General features: G+C 42.1%; 1 protein-coding gene across 2 annotated transcripts in view; it reads left to right on the forward strand.

Annotated features, from left to right (window-relative positions):
• LOC112216777 (sarcoplasmic/endoplasmic reticulum calcium ATPase 1-like) overlaps positions 1-15,535 on the forward strand; it is a 104,989-nt gene that overhangs the window by 39,320 nt on the left and 50,134 nt on the right. For both annotated transcript variants that reach the window (XM_042309567.1, XM_042309566.1), the window contains exons 6-10: positions 5,804-5,884; positions 12,031-12,116; positions 12,519-12,674; positions 12,873-13,014; positions 13,162-13,328. In XM_042309567.1, coding sequence (XP_042165501.1) covers positions 5,804-5,884; positions 12,031-12,116; positions 12,519-12,674; positions 12,873-13,014; positions 13,162-13,328 — 632 coding nt within the window. The remainder of the gene's footprint in view (positions 1-5,803; positions 5,885-12,030; positions 12,117-12,518; positions 12,675-12,872; positions 13,015-13,161; positions 13,329-15,535) is intronic.

The following is a 15,535-nucleotide window of genomic DNA, read 5'->3' on the forward strand; positions in this document are numbered from 1 at the left end:
ACTGAAGCACAGAAATGTTGAGGTTCAACAGCACCTCTTAGAACACTGAGAAGAAGCAGCACTATCAGGTATCCTCTGGAGTGTTAACGTTGAGGGTCTACACCAGAAGTTAATGGGTATCTGTAGGAGGAAGGTATATGGTGTGGGTCAATTAAGCTTGGAATGTACTGAGTGTAGGGAAAATGATCATATGTGGCAGGCATTGATAAGGGGGGAGAGAGTCATGGATTAGTGATGAAGTGGATGGAGGTCATGTCACGTTAAGGGAAAATGGACCGATTTATTTTGCACGTATCACTTAGTTTCCTGCCTAGCAATAAAGATACAATAGTTAGCGAGAAGGAGGAGACTCCACCCAAAGTGGGGTACATATACCACCACTATCGTAACCATGTCTTCCAGTCTGTTCAGCTGTTCGATCCTTTAGTGAAGAATAAACTTGGTTTAAAGATTTCATAGTGTCCGTTGAGTTCTTACTCTGATAATTAGAACCAAACACTATCTGGGACATATAATACAACCCCAGCCTGACACTACTGTATATCAGGAACCAATGAGATCTAGCCACTCCAATCCTCTTTGTTGTCTCTATGGCGATCTGGCATCTTTGAGCTGAGGTGGAGAGGGAAGTGTTTTCTGTTGAAATTAAATGGGACGTGACCCCCCCATCTGTAATCAGGGTCTCCTCTGTGGACGGTGAGTCCGAGTATCACTCCTCTCTGTCAGCAGCTCTATATAAATAAATGGGGTTTTGTTAGTCTAGCCCACCTACTATCTGCTGAGTGGAGGGCAGAGCACACAGACAGAGCAAAGATGCAAGTCTGTCAGGATGTGAGTGGCCCACAGAGGACAGATGCAAGTCTGTCAGGATGTGAGTGGCCCACAGAGGACAGATGCAAGTCTGTCAGGATGTGAGTGGCCCACAGAGGACAGATGCAAGTCTGTCAGGATGTGAGTGGCCCACAGAGGAAAGATGCAAGTCTGTCAGGATGTGAGTGGCCCACAGAGGAAAGATGCAAGTCTGTCAGGATGTGAGTGGCCCACAGAGGAAAGATGCAAGTCTGTCAGGATGTGAGTGGCCCACAGAGGAAAGATGCAAGTCTGTCAGGATGTGAGTGGCCCACAGAGGAAAGATGCAAGTCTGTCAGGATGTGAGTGGCCCACAGAGGACAGATGCAAGTCTGTCAGGATGTGAGTGGCCCACAGAGGACAGATGCAAGTCTGTCAGGATGTGAGTGGCCCACAGAGGAAAGATGCAAGTCTGTCAGGATGTGAGTGGCCCACAGAGGAAAGATGCAAGTCTGTCAGGATGTGAGTGGCCCACAGAGGACAGATGCAAGTCTGTCAGGATGTGAGTGGCCCACAGAGGACAGATGCAAGTCTGTCAGGATGTGAGTGGCCCACAGAGGAAAGATGCCATTTCCTACCATAGCAGATACTGGGTAGAGAGCTTTCCAGCTTGGCATAGTGTTCTGTATGTACAGTATTGCCTGAGCAGAGGAATATCTCACTGTGACTTAATCTGGTTGCTTAGTGCTATTTAACACTAGTAAACACTCAGTAGGTAAAACCGCAGTTATTTTTTTCTCTCTCTCAGAAAGTGTCTAAGAGCATGTTCAGAATGGGTGACGAGGCAAACACTCCTTTTTAATTATTATTATTTATTTTTTAACTTACATTTCTTCTCCAAAAACATTTGTTTGTGTCAAGAGTCTTTTCTCTGCTGTATGTTGGATTAGTGTCGGTTCAAGTTGTTTCCATGGGAACTAGCGATCTGAAAGGAATGGAAATGGACACTCAACTACAGTGCCTTTTTGAGGAGAGCTAAAAAACATCAATGCAGTATTATTTACACAAGTTTCCACCCTCCTCTCTGCTGCCTGCCTGGCTGGTTTCACATTGTCCTCAGTGCCAGCGTTACACCACAGTTATGGGTGTGGAACTTTCCCTGTTTAAAAAAAGAAGAAGATTTTCTTCACAGATTGAAACTGGCTCTACACTTGAGACAGACAAGGTTGTTGGAACTACGAACACATACAGGCTTAGACGGCCTGAAGAAACTGAAACCTGGGAAGACCTCCTAGTGGAAAAGGAAGGGAGTGAAGATCGTCCCATACAAGAATGGGTGCCATGTAGCCAGTTCCCTAATAAACATGATGTTTGGGTTCCATTCTCATGAATATCCAATGCCTAACCTCCTCGGTTAGGGAACTAGAGATGGATTTTGGTGGTAATAAGATCAGAGTTGAAGAAGCTATGCAGTAGTGTATTTTGTCTGCTGTCTATCTTCAGGAGAACTGGGACTGTGAACCTAGCAGTAGGTTGACCTTAGGAGCACAAGCAGCTCTGTCAGTGTGGTACTTGCTGTGTCATGATTCAATTAAATCAGCAATCTCAGACCATCACAAATCACATCAACCAGTGTTTGGTCTGATGGATACTAAGTTCCAGGAATGAATATCAGACCATCACATCAACCAGTGTTTGGTCTGATAGATCCTAAGTTCCAGGAATGAATATCAGACCATCACATCAACTAGAGTTTGGTCTGATGGATCCTAAGTTCCAGGAATGAATATCAGACCATCACATCAACTAGAGTTTGGTCTGATGGATCCTAAGTTCCAGGAATGAATATCAGACCATCACATCAACTAGAGTTTGGTCTGATAGATCCTAAGTTCCAGGAATGAATATCAGACCATCACATCAACTAGAGTTTGGTCTGATGGATACTAAGTTCCAGCCAGGGGTGAACGTTAAGTTAAGCACACACTACTGGATGATTCTCCAAAGGTTCCCTCCAGACAGTTGACCGTTTGCACTCAGTAATGGCGTAGGCTGCATTATGTTAAGGTAAGTATTCACTGTCAAATAGAACTTACTGATCCCAAGCTCCTAGTATTAGCATTTAGATGGGAGAGGAGCGAGCGAGACTCAGTCTGTGGGAGGTGATTGTAGACGAGTGATGGGTGAGTTGGAGGCGATGGGGCTACAGTAGGTGAGGAGGATGCTCGGAGTGGGAGTTTCAAAAGCCTCTTTTTTGCAGTTCCCACACATACACCTCTCCTTTCTTTCCTCGCTCCATCTCTTTCTGGTTGTTGCAGAAGAGAGGAGGAGTGGATTGTCAGATATAATGTGAGAGATTGAGTACTCGTGATAAAGTAGGAAAATGAGAACTCCAAGGGCAATGCGGTAAAATGCCATGATAGGGGGGGGGTTTCTGAAATCATCAAACTAGAAGTTTGCCATAGTTCTACCAATGAATGTGATGAAAGGTTTTTAATCAATACCTTAGGTTTGGTCAGTGGTTCACTTCCTGATTAGAGTTGGAGGGGAGGCCAAATAATGCTCCCACACACACTAGGTCATGGAACATAGCTAATCGCTGCCAGTTTGCCTTGCATAATAATGATCATTCTGCACCACCAGATAAGGCAATAGACAAGACAGACTTTTCATGAGGGATCACCTTGAAAAGCCTAATTGGTGCATTCTGTTACTAGCCTTGTTTTAGTGAATAGCAGTGGATTAGGCTGATATCTGAGGACAGGGTTGGACCCGTCTGAATAGCAGTGAATTATGTAGGCTGATATCTGAGGACAGGGTTGGACCCGTCTGAATAGCAGTGAATTATGTAGGCTGATATCTGAGGACAGGGTTGGACCCGTCTGAATAGCAGTGAATTATGTAGGCTGATATCTGAGGACAGGGTTGGACCCGTCTGAATAGCAGTGAATTATGTAGGCTGATATCTGAGGACAGGGTTGGACCCGTCTGAATAGCAGTGAATTATGTAGGCTGATGTCTGAGGACAGGGTTGGACCCGTCTGAATAGCAGTGAATTATGTAGGCTGATGTCTGAGGACAGGGTTGACCAATCTGGATAACATGTAGCACAGAACTGTGTTGATGTATGCATTTCCCTCTGCAAACCATGCAACTTCAAACCATTACAGAATAGCGATTGGTTTTGTGGTCGTCAACATCAGTTGCATCATAGCTTTCAGTTATGAGAATGTCTGCTTCATGTCTTATGACTTGTAAACCTCTTACTGTAATGATATCTTCATAGTCTAGAATTTTTTTCTTAAAAAAAACAAACTTTTTTGTCTGGTGCTTGGATGAAGCAACTCCAGCATCACTCTCCTGGTGTGACCCACCAACGTGCCCCAAAACTGTTGAATGTGAAGCTGTGACAAATGTGTGCAGTGGAGCATGGTTCAAAGGACATTAAGTGCCACATGCCCACGACTCCTAAACCCTGTCATGAAAGATGACTTTAATATACAGCCAGAGAGGAGAGAAATAGATTAGAGGTATTAATCCAAGCTGCTTGTTTATGGGTTCATCCCTCTGTGATGAGGGAGCTGAGTGCTTTCTCAGATGCCCGAGCGCGAGTATGGAATCCATTTTATAGGGATGGCAATCGTGACTCGATCAGAGTTGCATCAAGGTAGTTTTTATTTATTTATTTTTTTGGTATACGGTTGGCTGAATGTTGTTGACTTGCAAGGCTAAGCCAGGGCTCGCTGGCTGAAGTTACTTTGCTAAAGGCTTTGCTTTTTTTAATGCTGCGATTCGATAGGTTGCGATTGAGTGTTCACCTGGGGAACGTGGGTGGTTGCCGGCAGTTTCACACCTAGTCTTCCATCTTCTCATTTCCTTCGTGATTACACCTCCTGGCCCGCTGGACTCACATCGTCACAGGTCACTACAGAGATCCTCATTTTAAAATCTCACTCACCTTTCTCTTGTCTCTCTTCTCTATTATCTCGTCTTAATTTCAGTTTAAAGGCTGTATTGGCATGGGAAACACATGTTAACATTGCCAAAGCAAGTGAAGTAGATGATTAACAAAAGTGAAATGAACAAAAATGTACAGTATACATTACACTCACAGAAGTTACAAACGAATAAAGACATTTTAAATGTCATTATTTCTATATACAGTGTTGTAACGATGTGCAAATAGTTAAAGTATTAGTGAAAGGTTTTTTTTTTTAGAGCAGAGGAAAGAGTGCCTCCTACTGGCCCTCCAACACCACTTCCAGCAGCATCTAGTCTCCCATCCAGGGACTGACCAGGACCACCCCTGCTTAGCTTCAGAAGCAAGCCAGCAGCATCTAGTCTCTCATCCAGGGACCGACCAGGGCCATCCCTGCTTAGCTTCAGAAGCAAGCCAGCAGCATCTAGTCTCCCATCCAGGGACTGACCCTGCTTAGCTTCAGAAGCAAGCCAGCAGCATCTAGTCTCCCATCCAGGGACTGACCCGGACCAACCCTACTTAGCTTCAGAAGCAAGCCAGCAGTGGGATTCAGGGTGGTATGCTGCTGGCATGTTTGGGAACCACTGCTGTAGGACAACAAATTCCATCCAATGTCTAGATGGAATTTGTATTTGTGGTCCTGGCGACTGGACCTTTTTTTGAAACACCATTATTTTTGTCTTACTGCTATTTACTGTCAGTGCCCAGGTCTGACAGAATCTGTGCAGAAGATCTAAGTGCTGCTGTAGGTCCTCCTTGGTTGGTGACAGAAGCACCAGATCATCAGCAAACAGTAGACATGGTCTCTCTTCCTCCCTCTCTCTTCTTCTTTCGCCCTCTGTAGAATGTTAACCCAATACTTTCATCAAAGCCCCTGAACAGGCAGTTAACCCACTGTTCCTAGGCCGTCATTGAAAATAAGAATTTGTTCTTAACTGACTTGCCTAGTAAAATAAAGGTAAAATGTAAAATTTAAAATGACAGTTTTAAACAAACCCTCTGTCTGCTCTTCTAACCTGTTTTGTTTTTGTCTAGTTGGTGACAAGGTCCCTGCTGACATCAGGATCACCTCCATTAAGTCTACCACCCTAAGAGTGGACCAGTCTATTCTCACAGGTAGGCTACAATGCTACATACTGACTGGTTAGCTGGTTGACTTTGGCTTGGTTGGTTGGTTAGCTGGTTGACTTGGCTGGCTTGGTTGGTTGGCTGGCTGTTCCTCTTTATGTTACCTACAACATGCTCGTACTGTTACCTACAACATGCTCGTACTGTTACCTACAACATGCTCGTACTGTTACCTACAACATGCTCGTACTGTTACCTACAACATGCTCGTACTGTTACCTACAACATGCTCGTATTGATACTCATACCTACAACATGCTCGTACTGTTACCTACAACATGCTCGTATTGTTACCTACAACATGCTCGTACTGTTACCTACAACATGCTCATACCTACAACTCGTACTGTTACCTACAACATGCTCCTGTTACCTACAACATGCTCGTATTGTTACCTTCAACATGCTCGTATTGTTACCTCAACAATTGTTACCTTCAACATGCTCGTATTGTTACCTTCAACATGCTCGTACCTACAACATGCTCATACCTACAACATGCTCATACTGTTACCTACAACATGCTCATACTGTTACCTACAACATGCTACAACATGCTCATACTGTTACCTACAACATGCTCATACTGTTACCTACAACATGCTCATACTGTTACCTACAACATGCTCATACTGTTACCTACAACATGCTCATACTGTTACCTACAACATGTTACCTACAACATGCTCATACTGTTACCTACAACATGTTACCTACAACACATACTGTTACCTACAACATGCTCATACTGTTACCTACAACATGCTCATATGTTACCTACAACATGCTCGTACTGTTACCTACAACATGTTACAACTACCTACAACATGCATACTGTTACCTACAACATGCTGTACTGTTACCTACAACATGCTCTGTTACCTACAACATGTTACCTACAACATGCTCGTACTGTTACCTACAACATGCTCATACTGTTACCTACAACATGCTCGTACTGTTACCTACAACATGCTCGTATTGTTACCTACAACATGCTCATACCTACAACATGCTCGTATTGTTACCTTCAACATGCTCATACCTACAACACCTGTTACAACATGCTCTCGTTACCTACAACATGTTACCTACAACATGCATACTGTTACCTACAACATGCTCATACTGTTACCTACAACATGCTCATACTGTTACCTACAACATGCTGTACCTACAACATGCTACTGTTACCTACAACATGCTACAACATGCTCATACTGTTACCTACAACATGCTCATACTGTTACCTACAACATGTCATACCTACAAACATGCTACAACATGCTCATACTGTTACCTACAACATGCTCGTACTGTTACCTACAACATGCTCGTACTGTTACCTACAACATGCTCATACCTACAACATGCTCGTACTGTTACCTACAACATGCTCATACTGTTACCTACAACATGCTCGTACTGTTACCTACAACATGCTCGTATTGTTACCTACAACATGCTCGTACTGTTACCTACAACATGCTCATACCTACAACACATTGTTACCTTCAACATGCTCATACTGTTACCTACAACATGCTCGTACTGTTACCTTCAACATGCTCATACCTACAACCGTACTGTTACAACACTCATACTGTTACCTACAACATGCTCGTACTGTTACCTACAACATGCTCGTACTGATACCTACAACATGCTCGTACTGTTACCTACAACATGCTCGTACTGTTACCTACAACATGCTCGTACTGTTACCTTCAACATGCTTTTTTTTAACCCCTCCCCCACCCCCTCTGAGGACAAATATCTTCATTTTTTATAGCTTTTTTGCTACATACATACGTACCATACAGTACATACGTACTTATGTACTTACGTACATACATACATACATGCATACATACATACATACATACATACATACATACATACAGGACATACGTACATACAGGACATACATACAGTACATACGTACATACATACATGTACATACGTACATACAGTACATACATACATACATACATACATACATACAGTACATACATACATACAGTACATACGTACATACATACATACATACATACATACATACACCCAGGACATACATACACCCCGTCTACAGTACATACATACATACATACATACATACAAATATCTACAGTACATACGTACATACATACATACATACATTTTTTATAGCAGGACATACATACAGTACATACGTACATACATACAGTACGTACATACAGTTTTACATACATACATACATACATACATACATACATACAGTACATACATACATACATACAGTACATACGTACATACATACATACATACATACATACATACATACATACATACATACATACAGACATACATACAGTACATACAGTACATACATACATACATACATACATACAGTACATACGTACCATACAGTACATACGTACTTATGTACTTACGTACATACATACAGTACATACGTACATACAGGACATACATACAGTACATACGTACATACAGTACATACATACATACATACGTACATACAGTACATACGTACATACAGTACATACAGTACATACATACATGGTACTTTTATATGTGATATTTTACAACTTTTTTTATCTTTCTGATCGTATATTATCCACAGATTGTGAAATGGATGAAAACCTTTCCGACAAGTCATTTGATTATTACATTTTTGTCTGACTATGGCTTTCCAAATTGCCCAACACTGCTATTTGTAAGGTTCATTTTAAGTGCGTGTTCTAATTTTTTTTTTAAACATTCCTGAACCTGTGACTAGAAACCAGCTACATAGGTGCAATGCCAGAATAAATGATCTATTGATTCTGTCTCTTCGTAGCACAATCTACAGAGCTGAGATTGTTGTATGCCCCATATACAGTATATAGCATTCTGTTGGTGGCAAGAATTTTATATAATCATTTAAATTGGAAAACTCTGTGTTGAATCAAGTGTAGTTTTTTTTTTGTACATCGCAAAACATATGCTATGAAATTGGTACATCGCAAATCTCCCATTTATTTTGCAACCTGTATGGCGTAGCTGTCGCCATTTTTGTCTTCAGGTATATTTTTCTGTTTATGCCAGTTCCTTTCAGCCAATTTCTAACTGTAAACAAGTTCCCTACCTTCTCTTTTCCACTTGCCTCCTCCGTTTTTGTGGTTGTGCTGCAATCAGTTGGTTGTAAATTTGGATTGAGCAAATATTCCTAGATATTTTTGATAACTGCAAGTGACAACTCCTCTGTTTCTATTCATAATATCATTAATACAGTTGAAGTCAGAAGTTTACATAAACCTTAGCCAAATACATTTAAACTCAGTTTTTCACAATTCCTGACATTTAATCCTAGTAAAAATTCCCTGTCCTAGGTCAGTTGTTTTAAGAATGTGAAATGTCAGAATAATAGGAGAGAATTATTTATTTCAGCTTCTATTTCTTTCAATCACATTCCCAGTGGGTCACACGTTTACATACACTCAGTTAGCATTTGGTAGCACTGCCTTTAAATTGTTTAACTTGCGTGAAACTTTTCGGGTAGCCTTCCACAAGCTTCCCACAATAAGTTGGGTGAATTTTGTCCCATTCCTCCTGACAGAGCTGGTGTAACTGAGTGAGGTTTGTAGGCCTCCTTGCTCCACACGCTTTTTCAGGTCTGCCCACACATTTTCTATAGGATTGAGGTCAGGGCTTTGATGGCCACTACAATACCTTGACTTTGTTGTCCTTAAGCCATTTTGCCACAACTTTGGAAGCATGCTTGGGGTCATTGTCCATTTGGAAGATGCATTTGTGACCAAGCTTTAACTTCCTGACTGATGTCTTGAGATGTTGCTTCGTAATATATCCACATCATTTTCTGTCCTCATGATGCCATCTATTTTGTGAAGTGCACCAGTCCCTCCTGCAGCAAAGCACCCCCCACAACATGATGCTGCCACCCACATGCTTCACGGTTGGGATGGTGTTCTTCGGCTTGCAAGCCTCCCCCATTTTCCTCCAAACATAACGATGGTCTTTATGGCCAATCAGTTCTATTTTTGTTTCCTCAGACCAGAGGACATTTCTCCAAAAAGTATGACCTTGGTCACCATGTGCAGTTGCAAACTGTAGTCTGGCTTTTTTATAGCGGTTTTGGAGCAGTGGCTTCTTCCTTGCTGAGAAGCCTTTCAGGTTATATCGATATAGGACTCGTTTTACTGTGAATATAGATAGTTTTATACCCGTTTACTCCAGCATCTACACAAGGTCCTTAGTTGTTATTTTGGGATTGATTTGCACTTTTCACACCAAAGTACGTTCATCTCTCGGAGACAGAACGCTTCTTCTTCCTGAGCGGTATGACGGCTACGTGGTCCTATGGTGTTTATACTTGCGTACTATTGTTTGTACAGGTGAACGTGGTACCGTCAGGCGTTTGCAAATTGTTCCCAAGGATGAACCAGACTTGTGGAGGTCTACAACTTTTGTTTCTGAGGTCTTGGCTGATTTATTTCGTATTTCCCATGATGTCAAGCACAGAGGCACTGGGTTTGAAGGTAGACCTTGAAATACATCCACAGGTACACCTCCAATTGACTCAAATTACGTCAATTATTCTATCAGAAGCTTCTAAAGCCAATACATCATTTTCTGAAATGTTCCAAGCTGTTTAAAGGCCCAGTCAACCTAGTGTATGTAAACTTCTGACCCACTGGAATTGTGATACAGTGAATTATAAGTGAAATAATTTGTCTGTTAACAATTGTTGGAAAAATGACTTGTGTCATGAACAAAGTAGATGTCCTAACCGACTTGCCAAAACTATAGTTTGTTAACAAGAAATTAGTGGAGTTGTTGAAAACAAGTTTTAATGACTCCAACCTAAGTGTATGTAAACTTCTGACTTCAACTGTAAATATAATAAAACAAAATGTTATTTTTTCCATAAACGTTTTTTAATTAATCAGTGTAATTTGAATTTAATTTAATAAACATAATATTTGTTCTGTCTTTTCTGGAGGACAAAACTAAAATTGTAGCTTTGTATGGCTTGTTTAAGAAAGGGCGATACTTTAAACAAAATTTTATTTTCAATTACTCGGAAATGAGAAGTTGAAATCTGTATAAAGGCAAAAAGGCCATTTTTGAACGAAGGAAGAGCCATTCTTATTTTTGGGTTCAAGTATAACTTATGTATGAGTGAAGCTTTTAGTGAGTGGTTTAAAGCTATAATATTTCATCATTTTAGCCCCCCAAACTCATATTCATTATATAAATAGGCACGTTTTAATTTAGTCTGGCTTAGCATTCCAAATAAAAAATAAAAATTGCTCATGATTTTAAGAAATTAGTCACTTGGTGGCAATGCCATTAGTAAATAAACCAAAGAGTTAATCAATGTGATTTTTTTTCTTCCATAAATAGACAAGCATTTACCTCTCCATGGTTGCAGAATCTTGTCTATTAAAACTTTTATTGAAATTAATTGTGGTAAATTGATTTATATTTTATGAGATGTGAATACGTCTACTTCAACATTCACCCATTTTTATATGGTACACTTGTCATAATTCAGTTTTAATCCAGAGAGGCTAGAAAAGTGATCAGTATCTTCTCCGCAGGGATCCAGATTGCGGACTCCGTCATCGGCATACATTGACACTGTTTTTATCCCCTGGATTTCTAACTCCTTGATATTCTTGTTGGATCTCATTTTAATAGCTTGCATTTCCATGGCCATAATAAATAGATAGAGACAACGGACAACCTTGTTTTACTCATCTTAAAAGCTCAATACTTTTAAAAATGTATTTTACCTTTATTTAACTAGGCAAGTCAGTTAAGAACAAATTCCTATTTTCAAGGACGGCCTAGGAACAGTGGGTTAACTGCCTGTTCAGGGGCAGAACGACAGATTTGTACCTTGTCAGCTCGGGGGTTTGAACTTGCAACCTTCCGGTTACTAGTCCAACGCTCTAACCACTAGTGTGGAGATTCACCAAAATTAGAGTAATCCAGGCAATTATATTATACATTCTAATTGTACTTTAATCAAATGCCTTTTCAAAATCTGCTATGAAGACCTACAACATCCTCGTAGTGTTAATGGCTTGTAGGATCTTATGTAAGTGTGTACTAATCCGTCTCTACAGGCGAATCTGTGTCAGTGATCAAACACACCGACCCCGTCCCTGACCCCAGAGCTGTCAATCAAGACAAGAAGAACATGCTGTTTTCTGTAAGAACTATACTTCCTGTTTGGCGCCAGCTCTGCTTGCACATCTTACTCTCACACAGACAAACACATTGCTCTGTTCTGGTCTCAGCCTGCTGCATTCCTCAGGGGGGGGCTCTTACACTAAAAGGGCATTATTATCATTTTCTCAATTTCACAGTATTATTCCAAACTCACAGTGTATAAATGTATATAAAACACAGGAAAATCACATCTGACTGCACTGGGCCTTTAAGATGTAGTCAGCAGATATAATCTGGGTGACCTACTCTTTAAATGTCAAACCTGAACAAGATTTAGTTGAAGTAGCAATTGCTGGTCCTACATGGATGCAAAATGCATGGTTTGAATTCAATATTAACCCTGCACTGACCTCTCCCTCATACTCTTGCTCCTCCTCCTCAGGGCACCAACATCGCTGCGGGGCGAGCCATCGGCATTGTGGTCTCCACTGGTATATCCACCGAGATCGGTAAGATCAGGAACCAGATGGCAGCCACGGAGCAGGAGAAGACCCCCCTGCAGCAGAAACTGGACGAGTTCGGAGAGCAGCTCTCCAAGGTGGGTTTTAGGATGATGATAATTGAAATGTATTTATTTATGCTTTGTGCTATCATATCTACACTGTTTTCTGTTAGGTTTTTTTCTGTCTGTTTTCTGTGCTGTGTATGAGCCATATGACTGCAAGCACAAACCAAAGTCACATTTTTTTTAGCCCAAAAAACGAACAAAAAGGTTTTGAACTTTGAACATTCCAAGGTCATCTCCCTGATCTGCGTGGCCGTCTGGATCATTAACATCGGCCATTTTAGTGACCCGGTCCACGGGGGGTCCTGGATGCGGGGGGCCATCTACTACTTCAAGATTGCTGTGGCCCTGGCTGTGGCTGCCATCCCTGAGGGTATGTGGGAGCAGTTTTATCCATCCCTCTGCCACTCTCTCACTCACTCCAAATTCCATATAAACAATATAATGAATTATCCTATGCTGTTCGTGTCTCTCCGCCTGATCCAATCCTGCCTCTCTTTACTACAACTGTCGTCCTCAGGTCTACCTGCTGTGATCACCACTTGCCTGGCGCTGGGAACCCGCCGCATGGCCAAGAAGAACGCCATCGTCCGCAGCCTGCCCTCGGTGGAGACCCTGGGCTGCACCTCCGTCATCTGCTCCGACAAGACCGGCACCCTCACCACTAACCAGATGTCTGTCTGCAAGGTAACCTGGGAATGGTTTCCTGTGGACTGTAATATTAGTGTGACTGACGGCTGTGCACGTACATCAATAAGAAGGTGAAGGGTTAAGTGTCTTTCTCAAGGGCACAAAAGCAGGAGATGGCACATGGGTTACCCACACTTTTTTTCCATATCGGTCTTTGGATTCGAGCCAACAACCCTTTGGTTGCAGACATCTAACCTCTAGGCTACATGTCGTTGTAGTGGATGTTGTGTCCGTTTTTGTTGTTGTATCGGCCCAGTATATTTAGTTCCAGTCCAGAAAGAACCCAAAGCATTGTACTGTACCTTCATATCGTCATACAGGATTGACACTTCCTTCATACTGGGAGTTTCCTTGGAAAGCCTCCAGTCACACACACAGAGACACGTGTATATGTATACACACACACACACACACACACACTGACAGAGATTTTGGACGGAGAACAGGTGGGGTTAGTCGTAATGGAAAATCCCTGTGGTGTTGTAATGTTTCCAGTCCTCAGCCAGCCTTTTGAGAGCTAGCCAGGGCAGGTTGGCAGCACCACTCTGAGCTGTAGACAACAGTTGTACATGGCCCTCTCGCTCACCCTGAGAGAGCCAGGCACAGACAGCCGGCAGGCAGGAAGCTGCTGCTGAATACCCCTTAGACACCTTTACGTACAGAAACTAAGACCACACACTCTGACACCCATATTGCCACTCTTTTGGAATCCACCAGCCCATCGCGTTCCCCTCCACACTGTCTCTGTGTCTGTGTGTGTGTGTCTCTGTGTGTGTGTCTGTCTCTCTGTGTCTGTCTCTCTGTGTCTGTCTCTCTGTGTCTGTCTCTCTGTGTGTGTCTCTGTGTGTGTCTCTGTGTGTGTGTGTGTCTCTGTGTGTGTGTGTGTGTCTCTGTGTGTGTGTGTGTGTGTCTCTGTGTGTGTGTGTGTGTGTGTCTCTGTGTGTGTGTGTGTGTGTCTCTCTCTGTGTGTGTGTCTCTCTGTGTGTGTGTGTGTGTGTGTGTGTGTGTGTCTCTGTGTGTCTCTCTCTCTGTGTGTGTGTGTGTGTGTGTGTGTGTCTCTGTGTGTGTGTGTCTCTCTGTGTCTGTGTGTGTGTCTCTGTGTGTGTCTCTGTGTGTGTGTGTGCTCCACCATAGAGGAAATGCCAGGATCAATGTTTGTCTTGGCTTCCATTTATCCTCTGGAGCAGGATCTGGCTGACACCCTTACCTAACACACACACTCTTACGCTCACACCTGACCTTTCAACTCTGAGAAGGGCCAAACTGTTTCTCATTTAACCTTTTTGAACATCAACTGTACATGCTGGCCAGAGGTCATTGGCAAGATTAGCAAATTTAGACATGACATGCCAGAAACAAACACCTACACTGCACATACAAATGTAACTGATCAAATTATGAAAGACGAGTATTGTAATTTTGATTTCCATAAAGTGAGTGTGGAAGAGGTGAAAAAAATGTGTTGTCTATCAACATTGACAAGCCACTGGGGACTGACTGCTTGGGTGGAAAATGACTTGGATGGAAAATTACTGAGGATAATAATAGCAGATGATATTACCACTCCTATTTGCCATATCTTCAATCTAAGCCTGATAGAAAGTGTCTGCCCCAAGAGCTAAGGGAAGCAAAGTCATTCCGCCACCCAAGAATAGTAAAGCCCCCTTTACTGACTCAAATAGCCGACCAATCAGCCAAACTTGTGGAAAAAAATATTTTACTGTAAACAAATTGACAAGACTTTAAGCATGCTTTTAGGGAAGGACATTCAACAAGCACGGCACTTACACAAATGACTGATTGGCTGAGAGAAATTGATGATGAATAGATTGTGGGAGCTGTTTTGCTAGACTTCAGTGCGGCTTTTGACATTATTGATCATAGACCGCTGATGGAAAAACATGTGTTATGGCTTTACACTCCTTGCTATATTGTGGATCAAGAGTCTAACAGAACACAGAGGGTGTTCTTTAATGGAAGCCTCTCCAACATAATCCAGGTAGAATCAGGAATTCCCCAGGGCAGATGTCCAGGCCCCTTTCTTCAATCTTTACCTACCATTGGCCTTGAGTAAAACCAGTGTGTCTATGTATGTGGATGACTCAACACTATACACATCAGCTACTACAGTGAGTGATATCACTGCAACACTTAACAAAGAGCTGCAGTTAGTTTCAGAATGGGTGGCAAGGAATAAGTTAGTC

Source organism: Oncorhynchus tshawytscha, linkage group LG30 (assembly GCF_018296145.1).
Source record: "Oncorhynchus tshawytscha isolate Ot180627B linkage group LG30, Otsh_v2.0, whole genome shotgun sequence".
Taxonomy (NCBI): Eukaryota; Metazoa; Chordata; class Actinopteri; order Salmoniformes; family Salmonidae; genus Oncorhynchus; species Oncorhynchus tshawytscha.